At 42.2% G+C, this 19,789-nt stretch overlaps 1 protein-coding gene across 10 annotated transcripts in view; it reads right to left on the bottom strand.

The window, feature by feature from the left end:
* The window catches only part of CETN3 (centrin 3), a 108,731-nt gene that overhangs the window by 59,727 nt on the left and 29,215 nt on the right, over positions 1 to 19,789 (bottom strand). Inside the window, exons 6-9 of one of the 10 annotated variants that reach the window (XR_004421034.2) lie at positions 18,018 to 19,347; positions 15,589 to 15,663; positions 15,004 to 15,469; positions 12,387 to 12,421 (exon numbers count right to left, since the gene is read on the bottom strand). Coding sequence is in view for 1 of the 10 variants with exons in the window: in XM_033087016.2 (XP_032942907.1) it covers positions 19,277 to 19,347 (71 nt within the window). In the remaining 9 variants the exon portion in view is untranslated. Of the gene's footprint in view, positions 1 to 1,916; positions 2,060 to 12,354; positions 19,348 to 19,789 lie in introns of those variants that run through there. The other 9 variants (XR_004421031.2, XR_004421032.2, XR_006163163.1 and 6 more) reach the window with 9 other exon arrangements.

Below are 19,789 nucleotides of genomic sequence, written 5' to 3' on the forward strand. Positions count from 1 at the left end.
AAATCAGACCAAGTGGGTGAGGTCAGAAGGGCCAACTTTTAGTTTTTAAAAGGAATACTAGTGTCATGGATAATTTTTATCTGCCACCTCATCACATTCTTTCTGTTTGTCATCCTCAAGTCTGCACAAAGACTATAAAACTGTGTATCATGTTCTGACACTAGCTACTCACTTGCACTCGATAAACAAGTGCAGAAGGTGATGAAGATAAATTTTATAAAAAGTTTATCTTTTAAATTTTTAAGGAGGCAATGCCTAACTTCCAGGTTTTCTCAAAAAAAACCCCTGAGTAGTTCTAGTCATTTAGGCATCTTAAATTAGTCTCTCTTTTTTTTTTTTTTTTTTTAATTTCATTCATTTAAACTGAGGTGCTTTGCTTCAGAGAGAAGAACAAAGAGAGAGATACAAATCTTACTGAGTCTCTATCATATAGTGGAGTGCATAAATGTTGGGAGCTGCAAAATTGTGTAAAGGGACTTGACTATACAAATACATTAAACATCTCTTAAAATCTTCTGAAATTATATTATATTGGCCACGCAATTAAAGGTAAAAAAGGATCCTCTTGTTTGAGTGCCCATGGTTTATTCTATTTGCAAAAAAACATGTTTCTCAAAAAGAGAGAATAGAAAAAGATCATTATACAAGCCAAAATCAAGGTAACAATGCTGGACTTCTAGATGTCTCATGAGATGTATTCCAGGGACATTTGACATTTGTCTTCTAACCTTACCCCAGCTTTCACACAGTTGTCTGTTTCCCCTGAGCCAGACAGATCTAAGCTGTCAGTTAAAAGATAACCTGAGTTTACTTAGATGTCATGTAATGCTGTTATCCATGTGGAAATACATCAGATGTCCTAGTTTGCTCTAAAGGCTATGGCACTCAGTAAAATTCTTCTTCCACTGGAAGCCTAGGCTTGACAAATGCCTGAGGATTAGACATAGTCAGCCATCTCTTTGTGATGCAAAATGACATAATCTCTGACTTTTTCAAGTAGTATTATACTTTTATTTTCTCCAAATAAAAACCAAATTCCAAGTTTGCAAACAGTTTAGGCTATATAAATCCGTTATTGAATAAAGATGCCTTGCTAAATCCCAGTAACTGAAGAAATGCAATAGCTGAAACACTTGCTTAAAATTTTTAATAAATTCAAGAATGTCTAAAAGCCAATACTTTGTACCACATTGCTGCAGCGCTAGGTAATTGGTATCTTAGACCATCCTCTCTAAAGTCATCCTGACTATACACTGAAAGCACCAAACATAGGCTGATATTTCATTGTAATAGGTGAGAACTTTGTGTTATTTAAACTGGAGTAAGGCATCCTTATATTAACAATTTTTATTGTAAATAGGGCCAAAAATCCATTAAAATTCATGTTTCCTTAAACCCAAAATCCAAAACATATGGGAAAAACTGTCTCTAGGTATTGAAAGTTGTTGCCTTTGTCACATTGTGTATCTAAATTCCCAAGAATGATTGATTTAATGAGGTTTGCACATTAAAAATCTTTTTCTTCGTAACAACAGAGGAAATAACAAGAAAGATTAATGCTCTCTGCATGGTGCCATGGAATTAAAAAGTATTTCGAATGTCTTCACTCCAGGAACACTTTGCCTGTACTTAACAAAGATTTTCTCAATGTAAATAATTTATTAGTCATGGCTGATGATGTTGGTGTACTATAACCTAGATACTTGGAATATGCCTGTGTTAAGACAAACCGGGCACTTCAGAAGGCTTTGAACAAGTGTTCATTTTTCTGGTTGATATAATGAATTCCATGTCAGAAACACATGGGGCTACCCAAAGGTATGCCATTCAGTCTTGACATATTTTTCCATTGCAGTAGTGATATCTGACACAAAGTAGAGTAATGTGCTCAGACTATACTGACTTAGAGAGTTTACCTCAAAGGTTGAACATGTATCTCTTTCTTTAGGGGAAGAACTTGAATCATGGAGGTAATACGAAAGACTCAGAACAGCATACTAGCTGGTTTAGCTTTACACCTTCCTCAAGAAATGTATGGCTGCTATCACATTCATTCTCCCTGGAAAAACAAAAATATTAATTCAGTATTTCTTTCAAGGAAAGTGGATCATATAGAAATAAGCCTTAAATGCCTGTATATTGGAAAAATCATAGCTCTACTTAGAAGTCAGGGTATGAATGTATTTGCAATGTGAATAATAAAATAAATACTGAATCACATAAGCATAGAAAACTTCAGGTTGCAAAAAATCTCTGCAGTTCATAAGATCCAATCTTGCACTGAAAGTAGGGCCACATCAAGTTAATGTATCTATCCGATGATCTTCCAGCACTCTGGGTAAAATATCCAGTGTTTGAATATTTTCACTGTGAAGAACATTTTTAATATGCAGGCAGAATTCTACTTCTGGAAACTTACTCATGTTGCATCATGTCTTGGCATCATGCATCCTTGTGAAGTGAGGATAACTCACTCTCCATCAGCACCTTTGAGGCCTTGGAAGGCTGTGATTAGAACTCCCCAGGCCACCTTCTCTTTCAAGTGAACAAATCCAGTTCCTCACATGTGTCTTCATAAATCAACTTTCAATGATTTCATCATTGTACTGGTTTTTGCTGGGTCTTCTGGTCTTACTTTGTCAGACCAAAGAGACTGAGACTGCTTTCAAAGTTCAGCCTAAGAAATGCCAAGTTGAGTGAGATATTCACATCCCTAATCTTCTGTCCAGTTAAGGACCCAAGAAGACAGTTAGACTTCACTTCAAAGTTGCACTTGTGCTCAGCCTGCTACCTACCCTATCAGTCCTTTGCATTTTTGACAGAGAGAAGAAGCATTGATACCACACATGATGTCACCTTGGCCTTGGTGTTACAGTCTCCCAAGGTCTATTATAGGGTTTTTTCTTGCTCCTGAAGACCCAAACAACAGGTCAAGAGGAACCACCCTACCATCATAAATTCAGTCCATGTTTTATCCATGGAAAAGAAAAACATAACTCTCCCAAGGACTTCATGCACAATTACAGTAAGAATGCAAGACAGAGAATAAATACAGCCTTGATAAAAGACAGAGAGGATGGATGGAAATATAGACTAGAGCTCAATAAATGGGCAAAATGAAATGTCAGAGGAAGATTTCAAGCTAAATATTATTGAGAAGTGAAATATCAAAAAATCACCTTAAAAATTAAAGATTTTCAACAATATAGTTCTTCAGATAATACATGAAAATTGGGTGCACTCTGCCATCTGCTATAATTACTAAAACTCATTCAATATTTCTTGTTTAGCAATATGGCATGAGTTCCACTAAGGCACTTTCCCATTTTCCTTCATATTCTACAAATACATAGTAGCAGACAGTGCTTGCCATGACAAGAAAGATAGGAGAAGTAATGGAAAAGAATCACAGAGAGAGCCAAGTGATTAAGTTTTTTAAATAACTGAAGTGATTTTGAATTCTTTAACAATTAATAACATTATCCTTAGTGACTGGCACGGGGACAAATGGGAAGCCTGTTTTAGATAGATATTTAACAAATATATTTTGAGTCATCATCCAGAGCCTTCAACAAAGACCATGCACCATGAAACATACAGTAATTTCACGATTATAAGCCGCACCATTTTGACTAAAATTTAGGTCCGAACCCAAAGTGCGGCTTATAATCAGGTGCGGCTTATATATGGACAAAGAACGAAAAGTTGCTGTTTTAGTTTGGAGGACAGGTGTCTGCTGAGAAAGGCAGGAGTTTCTCTTTGAAATGGAGAATGCAAACCCCCTCTCTACAAATTATTATAATTTTGAAATCAAGGGGCTTTCAGGCAAAAATATGGGAATTAGGAATAACAGTTCTTTTCTAGGGAAATTAAAATAGAAATACAGTACTACAAAGAAACAAACTCCAAACCCTGACACAGTCAGAGTACAACCTGACACCGTCAGGCAGGGTGTTGGTAGCAGTCCCATTAAATGGTGATTGCAGTCCCCTTGCAGTGACAGATGTGGCTCAGTTGGAGCAGTGCTCCTGCAGAAGGTGCAGTTTCCCTCTGGAGGTCCAGTGGTGATGTGGAGAAATCCGGTTTTCCTCTGGAGTCCAGTGGAGAAAGGGGCTCCCTTATTGTCCCCAAACCTCTGTTTTATCTTGGTAAGAAATGTTGGGCTCTTCCCCCTGGCTGGAGCAACTTTCAATGGGATGCAGTAATTTTATCAGTTCCACAGTGGGACTCAATGGGCCATTAGCAGACAATGACTGGCTGGAGGAAGGATGGGTTGTGAAAAGATAAAGAACAATGCCTTGCCTGGTTTCAATGGATGGCCCATTAGCAAATTATCTGCCATTGAGATAAGGATCACTGTCCCCACCCTCAACAGATGGTGATAGAACAGATACCTTTTATCACACTCTGTATTGTAACATGCGGCTTATAATCAGGTGCGGCTTATGTATGGACAAAAACCAAAAAGTTGCTGAAACCCAGAAGTGCGGCTTATAATCAGTGCGGCTTATAATCGTGAAATTACTGTACTTGCCATAGGACAGGGCTTTAGCATTACCACCATGTCCTTGAGATCTTTTCTTAATTCCATTTCAGACAGATTTCTTTAAACAAAGAAGACACTTAAAAAGTTCAGCTGCTTTCAGAATGATAGGATGTACAGACACCTGCTTTCCCATGTATTTTGTTATTTCTCACTACAAAAAATCCTTAAAATAATGGTTGCTGTTTCCAGGATCTCCATTAAAGTAGATAAAACATAATGTTCTTATAATTAAAAACGCTTTAAAGAATGCAATGAAAACAAGATACCAACCCATAATTTTGCACATTCAATTACAGTAATTTCACGACCATAAGGCGCACCGGACTATAAGGCGCACCCCCTGGGAGTTGGTAAATTTTGCAACTTTGCAGATCAGATAAGGCGCACCGGACTATAAGGCGCACTTTTTTTTTTTTTTTTTTTTTTTTTAGCGAGGCTCCACCCCCAGCTCCCCCCGCGCGGTTGCTGGCCAAGGCCCCGCCCCAACCCGGCAGCCATTGGCCCCCGGGCCTGCCTGTATCCGCCATTCCGTGTGGCATCCCCGGGGCCAGGGAACACCTGCCGCCGCTCCGTGCGGCATCCCTGGGGCCGGAAAATGCCCGCCGCCGCTCCGTGCGGCGTCCCTGGGGCTGGAAAATGCCTGCCGCTGCTCCGTGCGGCGTCCCCGGGGCTGGAAAATGCCCACCGCCGCTCCGTGTGGCGTCCCTGGGGCCGGAGAAAGCCCTCCGCCTCTCCGTGCGGTGTCCCCAGGGCCGGGGAACACCTGCTGCCGCTCCGTGCAGCGTCCCCAGGGCCCCGCTGCTCCGGAGTTCCCTGGTGCTCCGGGTGCCCCCATGTCGGCGGGCTTGCCCCGCGCCGCCACTGCCCTGCCGCCCATCCCTCGCTCGGCTCGCCGGCGCCAACTGCCCTGCCTCCCATCCCTCGCTCGGCTCAGCGCACTGCGGCCCCGTCGGCCCGTATCAGGCTGTGGCCCCGCTGCCGCCAGCACCACAGCCCGGCTGGTTGCGCCTGCCCCTATCAGCTGTGGCGCCGCTGCCCCCAGCACTGTGGTCCCGTCGGCCCCTATCGGGCTGTGGCCCCGCTGCCGCCAGCACCGCAGCCCCGCTGGTTGCGCCTGCCCCTATCAGCTGTGGCGCCGCTGCTCCCAACACTGTGGTCCCGTCGGCTCAGGCCGCTGCGCACAACAAAGTTACAAAGTAGTAACACCTCCCTGCCCGCGCTGCTCCCGGTACCTGGGGCACCCAGGGCCGCCCCCTGCCTTCCTGCCCTTGCTGCTCCCTGTGCCTCGGGCCGCCAGGGGCCGCCCCCTGCCTTCCAGCCCGCGCTGCTCCCGGTGCCTGGGGCCGCCGGGGGCCGCCCCCTGCCTTCCAGCCCGCACTGCTCCCTGTGCCAGGGGCAGCCCGGGGCCGCCCCCCGCCTTCCAGCCCGTGCTGCTCCCAGTGCCTGGGGCCACCGGAGGCCGCCCCCTGCCTTCCAGCCCGCGCTGCTCCCGGTGCCTGGGGCCGCCGGGGGCCGCCCCCTGCCTTCCAGCCCGCGCTGCTCCCGGTGCCTGGGGCCGCCGGGGGCCGCCCCCTGCCTTCCAGCCTGCGTTGCTCCCTGTGCCTAGGGCTGCCGGGGGCCATGCCTCGCCTTCCAGCCCGCACTGCTCCCTGTGCCTAGGGCAGCCCGGGGCCGCCCCCCGCCTTCCAGCCCGCGCTGCTCCCGGTGCCTGGGGCCGCCGGGGGCCACGCCCCGCCTTCCAGCCCACACTGCTCCCTATGCCTAGGGCAGCCCGGGGCCGCCCCCCGCCTTCCAGCCCGCGCTGCTCCCGGTGCCTGGGGCTGCCGGGGGCCGCCCCCTGCCTTCCAGCCCGCGCTGCTCCCCGTGCCAGGGACTGCCCGCGGCTGCCCCACCATGGCTACTCGGCACTCCCGCGGCGCCGCCCTCCCTCGCGGCTCTCACTTCCGGGGTGGAAAATTTTGCAACTTTGTAGATCAGATAAGGTGCACCGGACTATAAGGCGCACTTCCGGGTTTAGGGAAAAATTTTAGTCATAAGGGTGCGCCTTATAGTCGTGAAATTACTGTACTTTTAGCTGGTAAATGTTAATTATAAATATGTAAAAAAGGAAAAACGTTGAAGATTGTTGATCTCAACAAAGATAATAAGATGTTGTTCAGACATAAATGGGAAGAACCGATTTTTTTGTTGTCTTGTTTTCTGACCACTAGTGCAAAAACATCTAAAAGGCTAAAACTATAAACTATTTTGTTTGCAAAAATATCCAACCTTGTGGCTTTTCTGCCAGCTTTCTCACAAAACTCGTACAACATGAAAAACACTGGATCATCTGCCTTGTTTACCTGGGACCAGAAAGGGAAAAGAAAAAGAGGATCAGGAATTACTTGTGCATCTATCATTGCCCCTCGGTGTAAGTGAAATAAATGCAGTCTGGAGAGTGTGCTTGTCCAAAAAGGAGAGAAAATTTTAGGAGAAACAGAGAATGTGGAGGCAGGAGACTGGTAGCCCAGTGGAAGATGAGAGTGGGGAGGAGAGGGAAGGAGAATATAAGGATGGGAGAAGAGTGGGGACAAGATGGGAAGAAGACGGGTTGTTAGCTAAGATTACTATGCCAAATGGCATCACACAGGACAGATGTGGAGAAGGAGGTGGATTTGGTCTGTGGTCTCTGTTGCAGCGCACCAACAGAGCCAAAGATCACCATTCCAGAACTCTATTAACATGGTAAATCAGTGGATAATCCCAATCCAAATTTATTCTGCCATGGCCACAGAATAGATGGATTAGTTCCACAGATGGTCCTCTAATTTTCATTAAATCAAATACAAGCAGCTGACATCCATTCATTCACCCTGAGCAAACCATGAAAACTGTCTGAGACAGCCTGTGTACACACTGACTGCTCTGCTTTGGGAAACTTTTCAAATTACCATATTTGCTTTATCCCCCTTTACCAGCCTTGAAGAAGGGCTCAGTGGCAATAATCCAGAAAAAACAGCCTGGTACCCAAGTGCATGACTGGAGTGGGGTGGGTAGGAGGCAATAAAGAGCTCTAGAGCAGCCTAAGCTCAGGATCCTCATTTCTAACCACAGAAATGGGATGGGATTTTTTTGGTACCCACCTCAGCAGCAAGATGTTTGACAAACCCTATCTTGACAACAAATTTAAGGAGTGTGAGTTCTTTTCTCTCAGAGACACAAATCATAGTTTTGATGATACACCAAACAGTGAAGAATATCTGGGATCTGTTTCTTTAAAAATGCCCCCCAGTAGGCAGTAAGAATGGTTCCCTTTTGATTCCTAACACAGGTGAAAGGAAATTTTGCTCATGATTTATTAGAGATGATTTTTCAGAAGTGCTTTCTATCACTGAAATATTGTCTATTCTCTTGGACATCTTTAACCTCTCCTCCAACTGGAGGAACTCCCACTCCTATAAAGCACTCATGGTCTTCAAGCCGTATCATTAACCTCATTACAAAAAATGTATTATTTTTTAAATGTTCTATTATTTAGAAACACCTCAAAATATTCCACAGTTATTTTTAACCATTCATTCAGTTCCTATTCAACTGAGTTTCACAAAAGTTCTTAAGATGATTGGTAGAGTCCATTCTTTCTGGACACAGTTCCTCAGTACCTGTAAGCTCTTCTTCTTTTACTGGTACTTCAAGCCCTTGGAAAAACTAATGCATTCAGTCTTTTGTTGTTTGGGGGTTTTTTGGAGGGGGGGGATTTGGTTTTTTTGTGTTGTTTGTTTGTATATTTTTTTATTTATTTGTTTTGTGGCACAGGAGTTGGGTTGGGGTTTTTTTTTTAACATGTTAAGTAGGTCTTTTAGTAGTTCCCACAAAAAGCAGACTTTTAATTTTTACAAAAGCACACTTTTGGTAACTTCTTTTATGCCTATCATATCTGCAGTATCAGAGCACTTAATTGTGTACTTAGTAGTCTGACAAGTTCTTTTTTTTCTTTTTCTGTCTGCTTGTTTCACTTATTCCCATTTTTCTCACAGCGTTTTGTTCTATATAGGAGATAGGGAGATCCCTAAATATGGTAAATGGGCTCAGCAACATCAGACTATTTACAAATTTCTTTGTGTTTCTGTCTTCTCTTTGTCTTACCAATGTAAATCTGTTTCATATGCAATTTCAATTTCTATGTAGTAGGTTCTCAAGTGATGGTTCTTGTCTTGGGTTACAATACAGAGTGTGATAAAAGGTCTATTCTATCACCATCTGTTGAAGGTGGGGGGAGTGATCCTTATCTCCGTGGGAGATGTTCTGCTAATGGGCCATCCACTGAAACCAGGAGGGGCATTGTTCTTCATCTTTTCACAACCCATCGTTCCTCCAGGGAGGTAACTTCTGCTAATGGCCCGTTGAGTCCCACTGTGTGACTGATAAAATTACTTCATCCCATTGGAAGTTGCTCCAGCCAGGGGGAAGGGCCCAACATTTCTTACCAAGATAAAAACAGAGGTTTTGGGACACTAAGGTAGCTCCCTTCTCCACTGGACTCCAGAGGGAAGCTGGATTTCTCCACATCACCACTGGACCTCCGGAAGGAAACTGCATCTTCTACAGGACCGCTGCTTCAACTGAATCACATCTGTCACTACAAAAGGACTACAGCCACCATTTAATGGGACTGCTACCAACACCCTGCCTGACGGGGTGTCAGGTTGTACTCTGACTTTGTCAAGGCTTGGGGTCTGTTTCTTTGTAGTATTGTATTTCCGTTTTAATTTCCCTAATAAAGAACTGCTATTCCTAATTCCCATCTTTGCCTGAAAGCCCCTTGATTTCAAAATTCTAATAATTTGGAGGGAGGGGGTTTACATTCTCCATTTTCAAAGAGAGGCTCCTGCCTTTCTTAGCAGATACCTGTCCTCCAAACTAGGACAGCTCTGCTGTTAGTAGCTGCTGTCTTGTGTTAAAAAAAGTTCTTACCAGATGAAGTACTTTCAAACCAAGTCACGTTATAATAATGCAACCCTTTTTATTGTATACCTTTCTGGTGGCAACCACAGAGAAAAGCCCTTACTGTTTTCTTCATATTTTCTCAATATATCCAGGTTTTGGCACTGGTGGAACTGGGTTTTTTGTACCTTTCAGTGAGGAAAGCAGTAACCTCGCCTTTTTCCAATGGTTTTTTTTTCCATCCTTGCTTCCAAAGCCACACAAGTAGAGCTCCCAGGCATGTATCCAGTACATGATAAGCAATAGGCAACACACAGTCTGCTCATTTGTTCTGACTTTTTGAGAGTAAAGTGCCTCTCATCCTATAATTTCCAGACCAGAAGCCAAGAAGCTGGCTGTGATTTCAACAGGTGGTGCAATATTTGGTCCAGTCCTGAAATGAACCAGCATGAGCTGGGCTCAATCAGGATACGTTGAATAATGAGTACAGAGCTGCAGAGGACACGCTACAAGTATTGTGCCATTGAATGCAGCAAGGAAGACAAGGCCCAATACTCTCAATATTGGGTCTGTTGGAGAAAGGGAAGTGTTTGTCCACTTTGCTGCTAAATTTAATTCCCTGGCTTGAGATACGAGTACCATAAGAGCTGCGCAGAGCACAACACCACCAGAACAGCCACAGATGCAGCAGAGGGTCTCTGCTGGCCATGGGCAGACTGGAGCAGCTGTGTTGGCTGGGAAATCTGCTATAAGATGATCTGAGCTCTTGTGCTCAGCTGTGGAGTGTACTGTGCACTGAGAGGTCTCACCCTGTGGCACCACCAGCTGGGGAAGCACAGCTGGGCAAGGGCACAGCACTACTGCTGCCACCTTACCTGGTGTCACACCTGGAACCCTGCAATTTACATGGAAGATGTCCTAACAGCTAATATTGCTTGAGGTGGAACCGTAGAATCCAGCTGCTTAACACACTGGGAGGAGGTCCTCACCGACCTCTCTGTTGGTACTGCTACTACTTAGAAATCCAAACTTCAGAAAGAATTTGAATGTTACATTTGTGTGGTGGCAAATAAATCTATGTCTTCTCACAAATACACTGTTTAAACTTCAGCTACTGATCGTTACCTCTTAATGACCAAAATAATAACCAAAGCAGAGGCAGTGCTCCCTTCTCAACATTTCAATACATTTGAGGTCGTAATAGTATTTTAATTCAACATAGCTAATGTGTTGCATGGAATAGATAGAAAAATTGCTCCATATGTAGCCCCAAGAAAACACTGACAAGACAGCTGTACCCATTTTGTCTCAACATGAGATATTGTCATGTCCCAACTACAGTAATTTCACGACCATAAGGCGCACCGGACTATAAGGCGCATCCCCCGGGAGTTGGCAAAATTCGCAACATTGTAGATCAGATAAGGAGCACCAGACTATAGGGTACACTTTTTTTTTGCAACAAGGCTCCGCCCCCAGCTCCCCCCATGCGGTTTCTGGCCGAGGCCCCGCCTCAACCCGGCCAGACATTGGCCCCCGGGCCCACCTGTACCCAGGAGGGGCGGTGCCGCGGGCCCCGTGGTCCGCATTCACCCGGCAGACATGGGCCCCCGGGACTGCCTAGACCCGGGAAGGGGGGTGCCGCAGGCCCCCTGGCCCGCCTTCTCCCGGCAGCCATGGGCCCCTGGGACTGCCTGGAGCCAGGAGGGGCAGTGCCACGGGCCCCCTGGCCCACCTTCTCCCGGCAGCCATTGGCCTCCAGGCCCGCCTCCATGTGGCAGGGGCTGCCGTGGCACTTCTGGCTCCCCCCACGGCTCACAGCTCACACTTCCGGTTTGGCAAATTTTGCAACTTTGTCCATCAGATAAGGCACACCGGACTATAAGGCGTACTTCCAGGTGCAAGGGAAAATTTTAGTCAAAAGGGTGCGCCTTATTGTAGTGAAATTACTGTAAGTATTTTATGACAGTGATTGTATCTAGCACTCTGATAGTGAGTATTTGTGGAACTAACACAGATCTTTCACATAGATCTTCATGAAAATAAATGATGTTTATCTTTTTCAGCATTGTTGCATATCTATAATTTTGTCTGTGACGTATCCAACTAGAGATCAATTAATCCAACCATGACACTAAACAGCTAAATAAACCATCACACTCAATGCATTACAAATCTCTAGTTATTTATTGTTTGCTTGCTCCAAGTCACAAATTTGCCTTTGTGTTAAAGCTTTTTTGTTCAGAAATGCTTCTTCTGAAGATGGATTTTAAAGGCTACCAAAGTCTATACATTTCCACCAACACCTACAATATGATGTTGATGAAAATGTATACCAAAAATATAGAGGCAGAAAGATAATAACTCTTCAGTTTGACCGGTAAACATAGAAGGAAGACCAAACACTGGATCATCTGAAACCCTGAATTTTCCCTTAAGGTCACCCTTCAATTTTCATCATTTTAAGTTTCCACCAAAAGAATATATGTTGATCAAGTAATCCAGAAAGGGAAAAATCCTCTGAGCTCCCAAATTCCTATATTTATTTTCATTTTTTCCTTAAAAACTTGTACATAACCTGGAGTAAATCTTGGAGGGTTGATAGAGACACTTTTTCTGTAACTAACTAATGAGTTCACATTCTCTCATCCCTCTAGCTACTCAGTTAAGTCCTAAAGAATGTGAAGGCAAAAAGAAGAGGAAAGTGTGGTCCAAATTTCTCTGCTCTTGGCCTCTTAACAAGGCCCAGACTTCTGCTGTAAAGAAGAAAAGCTGATGCCACATACAGAAATAATACCAGGTTAGCCGAGAATTCAGCAGAAGTAATAATAGCATTTATTATTTAAATAGTGATAATGTTTCCAAGAAAGCATACTCAAACTTACCTAGCTGGTTTGGAGATAAGTGTCCTTATTGCTGTTGCCTGTATGATACTCCACTAGACGTAGATTTCTGGAAAGATTCAAGTGTAGATAGATAAATCTATTTCAAAATGTCCTGTGGTAAAGGTCAGGTTTGTAGGAGAGATAGATACAGAATAATAAAATAGTTTGCTTTGGAAATTAACCTGAAAGGTTATTGAATTCCAATCCTACTTCCATGGATAGTAGGGACATCTTCCACTTCATCAGGTTGCTCAAAGCCTAATCCAGACTACTCCTGAACATTTCTAGGGATGGGGCAACCACAGTTTCTCAGGACAATCTGTGCTAGTGTCTCACCATCTGAACAACAAGAATTGTTCTCCTATAGCCCCTTTAGGCACTTGAAGAAGCTCTAAACTATCCCCCAGAGAGCTTTGTCCTCTGCAAGCTGCCGATTAGTCTGTGCTAATGCTCTCTTTCCAGCAGCTGCATATCTTGTCTACTTAAATCCAGCAGGCCAGGTTCCTTACTCTTCTTTTTCTTCACTCTGAAGCATCCTCAAAGAGTGTGAATACAAAATATGAAAAATTCAATGAATCAAGAACTAGGATTTAAGCATGTCAATGTAAATTTCACTGTCTCTAAGGTCAGGTCTACCTAATACTGGGCTTTCTGCACTCTTTATTCAGTGCCCTACACTCCTCCTTGATTGCATTAATTACTTTTAGGCAAGTTCATCTGATGCTTGTGAGTATTTCTGCCACGTCTTCTGTACAGCACCAGCTGAGTCTGCAGGCCAAGTAGGGTAACAGTAAGTAGGAATCTACTTATTATTTGCTCTGTGTTTTTATTCCCTTGCTACTAATCCTTTAACAATTACTTCTAGACCACTGGAAAACAAAGTGTGTATTAATGTATAATGTATTAATAGAAGGAAATTTGTCTCACAGCTTAACATGCTGTCAGTTTCATTTGAAAATAAGTAATTTGAATTTATTATCATTCTGTTTTTTTTTTTTTTTTAAAGACTGTAGCCTGTGGCTGCTGCTTGTGATGATCCACACAGATTATGGAAGAATCCATCGAATCACACAATATTCATTGAAGAGTGGCTCTGTACAGAAGCCAGTGAGAAATGTTACGCAGTTTCATTATATTAATCAGAGAAAACTAGCCTTGTGATATGCAAGCAGAGGATATAATTGTTTTTTTCACATAGGAAGACAAGGAGAAGACCAGACAGCTTCCTGTGATTTATATGTGACCTCTGTAGCATGATCTTATTATAGTGTCTGAGTCCTCAGAGAATTAAATACATTCTTGCAAAACATTTTTCCATTTAGTTTTAGCCTCAGGATTTATAGAACTGAATTCCCAGACAGTTCCTAGCTGTATGGAGGTTCAGTCCAGAACACAGGACTGTGTTGGGATTGCTTGGCAGCACCACAAGAGTCTGGCAAAGTTTAATCAAGCTCTGCCTTGAGGGCAGACCTGACTGCTTTTAGCTGTGGTGTTACTAGGGGAGATGCAACATTTTAAGTTAAGAAATTCACTTTTTAGTAGATATTTTCAGCTTCTCCAGTGGTTAGCGAAAGGGATGGGTCAGTTTCTCTGGTTAGAAGAAAAAACATTTTGGAAACTCACTGAAGTTTGACAGAATAGCTACCTTTCTGTGAGGTGTGACAGAATAGCTACATTTTTATGACGGTTTTCTTTTTTTTGTTTTGCTTTAGCAGGTGAAACATTGTGGCTCATTTTGATAGCAGAAATTTTAAAAGTATCTAAGAATAGTTATTTCCAACCAGAAGCAGTCACTACAAGAAATCTCTTGAGATCTGGATGGAAAATTTTCAGTTCAGAGACATTCCTTTTCACTAGACCTTCCTTGTCTGAGTAGTGACTTCAAAATGAGTATCTGGCCAGGGTTTGCATAAGTGCAGTGCAAAGGTCAACGGCCTCTGCAAATAGGCACCTGTACAGTCTGGCACTAAATCTGCAAGCACAGGAGTAAAATTGGTCATGTTTTCTATAAGCAAAAATAATGCTTTACAACACCAGTGAGCCTGCCCACTACACCCCTTGCCAAAAAAGGATGACCAAACCTCAGAACACCAAGAAAGCCTTCAGGGCGTATCACCATGGCCTCCTGGCGAAAATCACACAAAAAGGTGGTAGGTAAAGAACGTCTCCTCCCTGGGAAGCTCATATTTATTTAAAAGGAGAAAAACACCAACTTATTGACTTTTCCAGACTGGTTTCAAAATTAAATCATTATAATAAACTCAAAATTATATTTATTTTTCCATTTTTGAGGAAAAAAGTAACATGGCTGAGTCACCACCATATAAATCGGTTGGGTCCATAGCTTAGCTTCTGTTGCCCATCAGGTATCCAAATTTAATACCGAATGTCCAGAATAGAACAGGACTGAGCCTGGAACAGGAGAGATCATTGTGGAAACCACCTCCTGATATTTTGTAAGTGTTTTTATGATATGATTATGAGAGATGCCTCTGCCTGCATTAAGTTGCAAACAAGACCACACACAGAAGACAGTAATATGGAATTTTGTATAACAGTTAATGTAAAGTAGAGAAACAGAAAGAAACAGGAGAAAAGTAGGGGCACAGGGGAATGAGAGAGAGCAAGTAGGTAGAAAGTTATCATCACCTGTGGATTCCCATACCATCCCACTGGTCCTTCCTCATGTTCCTTAGTCTTTGGTGGTGGGGGTCCTGGAATAGTTCTTCTGGAGGAACCACTTTTATACAGCTGGGTCCTAGGTATTAACGGAGTGGGAAAGCCATTCCCAGAGCTTGGGCTGGCATCTGTGTAACCAGCTGCTTCCTTTCTTACAGTTTGCCGCCATGTTAATTTTTGTCCTGATAGGACTTATTTGAAGTTCCCACAGTATGTACAGTAAAATTTTGTCCAATGTGCTAATTCCAAATCTTCCCCTTCATTAGAACTGAAATTCAAGCCTTCCTGTTGTGCTTGTTGCAAGTTCCTGTTGTGGTGGTTTATCCTATGGGAACTTCTTTCTTCAACAGTGTTTTGAGATACGCAGCTGCAGTCTCTGTCCTCACAAAGCTCACAGTTCTTGCAGAGCTCACCTGTGCTTCCCATGCTGGTACCTCTGTCAAGGTAAATTTGGAGAAGGTTTTTCCATTTAGTTTTCCCAGATATTCTTTGTGAGTAGGGAGAATGTTTAAATTTATTTTTTTTACTGCTTCCAAAATAAAAACTATAGCTTACCCTTATGCAACCAATGCACCCAGTCACCAGTAAAAGAGAAGGAAAGCTGGAAATTCCCTCCTCCCAACCCACTGACTGCAATGACATTAAGAAAAATATAAACAGCTCAGTTTTCCATATTAAGAAACATATATTCTAATTCTGCTTTGTTTCCCCTTTTTTAAAAATCATATTACCAACACATTTCAACTTTTTCTGTAAGGAAAAAAATCCAACAAGGTCCTTCTCCTACCTCCTTTTCTGGAAGCCAAGAGAGAGGGTAAGCCAAGGAAACTGGTACATGTCTGAAAGATGTTATAAGGCTAGAGGAACAGTCAGCTAGTAATGCAACTGGCATTAACATAGTCACTGATACAACAATAATTCATAGAAAAATCCCAGGTTGTCCACTCCTCCAAAAGCTTTCTTTGAAAGGAAAGCAAAAGACATTTAGTGAAAGCTTCCATTCTTTTCAAGGTTGAATACTTCAGAGTTCAAACAATTTTGTTCATGTGCTTTTTTTGTTGGCTTTTTTTTTGTGGTGATGTTTACTTAATATATAATTTTATAATGATGTAACTTACATCTCTGTAAAATATATTCCACGTGTCAGAATGGATGTTCCTAAAATATTCTCAAAAGGCACAAATATATTTCATACATTCCTTGCTAACTCTGCGTTATAAAATAAATGATACACAGCCCACAAAACATCTAAAAATACTTTCTCAGCTTAAAAGATGCCCACAATTTCTTCTGCTGTACATAGCTGCAGACCACAGAAACCAATGCAAAAAATCCAGTTATGGCAACATTAGGAAAGTCACAGAGAGAGAAAAGAAACTTTCACAACCTGAGTATTTGCTTTGTTTTACACCGAATGGTCAGTACATTCACACAGCTCAGTAATAGATTAAATTTCCAGTAAATAGTTTCCTAATGAAAAATATTTTCCCACAGTTCTTGTCATTATTGGACTTTTTACAGCTAATATTGTATAAATCTAAATAAAATAGGAGATAGAATTATTTACAAATTGCTGCTATGTATGCTAGCTTATTTCAAGCTATTTACAATCATTCCAGGAATATTAATACTATTTCTAAAATGAACAAACCACTATCATTTGTTTTCTGAGCAATCACACAGTTGCTTTTGTTTCTTTGTTTTTTTTCCTTTCTTACAGTAGTAAAAATTGGTGGTCTACCCTTAATATTCCTCAAATATCAATAAGGAGGCCCACAGAAACAGGCATGAAGGCTTACGCCATATCAAGATTAATTCTTTTCAGCAGTGTCTTTCTGTGATTACAGATTTATTACTGCTGCAGTGACTTTCAGCCAAATAAAAATGGGCAGAAAAAACTTGATGAGAAACCTCTAAATTTACTTCTGATGCTCACCTACATTTTAAGATGTAGGAAAGAGACAAGGGGAACATTTCAGAGGTTCAAAGGAAACATGGAGGTAAGGTGGGGAGCATCTCCTGACAACAGCATGGTGACAGCTTGTTGCTGCAGGAACTGGAGGGGGTCGGAGGAGCCAAGTGTGCCCAACAAACTGAAATGCACAAGGATACAAGTCCTCTAGTGCCTATGGAACCCAAAAAACATCCACTCAAAATACTATCATATGGTTGTTGGTCTGCTGTAGACAAGGGTGGCATTCCTGAGGTGGAGAGCCTGGGGTCAAGACTGGAAATGTGGGAAGGGAGGAAGGACTCCCACACACCATACAGAGCAGATGCCTGCACAGGGAGCAGGTGGAAAGAACAATTTCAATAATGACTTGGACTTCCAACATCATCAAACACAATATTGGCTAGATAGAAAATTCAGTTCTTTGGAAAACATTTATCATGTGTAGACGTCATTAGTGCGCCTCTGGGTTCACCAACATAGCAGAGAATTTTGGTAGAGAAACTGGCACTTCCCTACTGATCACATCCTCATGTGCCAGAGATTTTATCTTATGTTTACTCCCAAAGAGGCATTTGCTCCGCCTTATCTTAAGGCACTCAAAGTATGCCTTTCAAGCCAATGACACACTGCCTGTGACAGAAGCAGCATGGCCTGTGGGTGAAAATCAAATCCCACTTGTGCAGTGCTGGCCTTTAATAGAACTTCACTAAGCCACACATGGGGATAGCTACAGGCAGCACACAATACAGCCTGTGTTAGACCCTCCCAAACCACCACTGATATGCGTAGGCTTATGACTTCACGGACAAGCCTTTGTTCCCTGGAAAAAAACCCAAAAACTTATTTGCAACATGGAGAAGGAGGGAAAAAAGAAAGAAAAAAACTCTAGAAAAACACTTTTTCCTTCCAGTAATACCTTTCTTAACCCTGTGAACAGATTGCTGAGATTAACTCTCTTCTTAAAGGGACCTTAAAGTTCCTCTGTCTCACAAAGCCACACTTTTTTTTCATATTGTAAGAAATTACTCACTTTGGGGTTGTGTCCAAGAATGATACCCATATGAACAGACAGGAAGTAAATGGTGTAATCTAGGAGGCCAGCTGTCTGCAGCATGCTGTCATTAGCTAGCTCTTGAAGGTGACCAAGGAATCTAAAATAATGTGGAGAAACACAATGTATGTGACATTTTGGCTTAAAAATAAGTGTTTTTTTTTTTAAATCCAGGCTCTCTCCAAAAGTAGAGCTGCTGTGCAATTGAGCGTGAAAGCTATAAATTAACGGGAAGTAGAAATCCCCACACTCCAACTTTAAGTAAATTGATAGAATCTTGTGTTTTAAGACCTGATTAAATATTTAAGGTCGTATTGAAGAGAACGACAGGCAAAATCTCAGGACAAGCCATTGAAAAATCTTCATGTAAATGGACATGCATGAGACTTTGATATATATTGGTTTGAGAGAACTATTTTACAAGCCCACTTCATGTGATGATGCGCATTTTGTTTAGAAGACCAGGGTTAAGGAAGACTGCTAAATAAATTAGCTTGGAAAATAAGTGCCAAACCTAGAGAGGGGAAATTTCACCTGTACTGAATGCACTGACCATGGAAGAGTGAACATGAAAGAACATGAATAGGCAAGGGAGAGGAATAAGCAAACCAAATAGAACTTCTCATCAGAAGATATTTTATCTTTTTTTCTTTCCCATGGAAAATCCCTAATGAGTTAAGACCCAAAGAAAACAGGGTATGCCCTGACCCTTTGCATTTCTGACGCGTGGAGCTCCCTTCCAACTGGAAGCATGGAACAGCACTATATCACATCCTTTCTTATTCCAGTTTTGTGCTCATATGACTCCTTGGTTGGCCTAATTGACAATTTCAAAACTTTCTGTCACAAATATTACCTAATTAAGGTGAAACTGAAAAGCAAGTATTGACAGAAAACAGTTTTGTTGTAAAAGAACTGATTTAGACACTTTGTAAACTTGTCTATGAAAAAAAAAAAAATCTGAAAATCTTCAATGACTTCTGTTCAGGACCATTGCAAGTGCAGAACTGCAAATCTTACATTGCCAAACAGTTTCCTATTGATTATAGTTTAGAATACTTAGCTTTTGCAGCTCCTTCTCTCATGACGACACTTTTGACTTGTCCTCCGAGTTTTTAACTGTTTATCTCTTTTTGTAATATTGCACAATCAGGGTCCCTCTTTATTTTCAGCATGTTTCCTATTAGCCTCCTCTCTTTCTTCCTGATTTGACTCAGATTATCAGATCCAGGTTTGGATTACCATAGGCAGGCTTGAGTAATCCCGATAGATCTTTTATCTGTATATGAATATATATACATACAAGTACCTGTATATACAACCAATAAAAAATATATACATACATGTGTATATATACATGTAAAAAAATATGTATGACATGTATACATAACAATTTACTTATATATAATGTAATATACACAGATACATCCTCAGAAGATGTAGTGAATGACACAGAGACAACTGAAAGCTCCAAGGGACATATATTGATTGACATGTATCAGACAATGTTAAGTGGCCTAAGAATATTACATGTAATAAAATTAAAGCAGAAACTGGCGGTGTGACCCAAAGAGTGGAGAAAGAGGAGATAAACTTTTCCTATGGTATCAGATTCCTACCAATGCATCAGAGAATCACAGAATATCTTGAGCTGAAAGGACCCACAAGGTCATCATGAAGTCCAGCTCCTGGGCCTGCACAGCACCATCCCAAGAGTCACACCATGTGCCTGAGAGCATTGTCCAAACACT

The sequence above is a fragment of the Catharus ustulatus genome, unplaced genomic scaffold, assembly GCF_009819885.2.
Source record: "Catharus ustulatus isolate bCatUst1 unplaced genomic scaffold, bCatUst1.pri.v2 scaffold_99_arrow_ctg1, whole genome shotgun sequence".
Classification (NCBI taxonomy): Eukaryota; Metazoa; Chordata; class Aves; order Passeriformes; family Turdidae; genus Catharus; species Catharus ustulatus.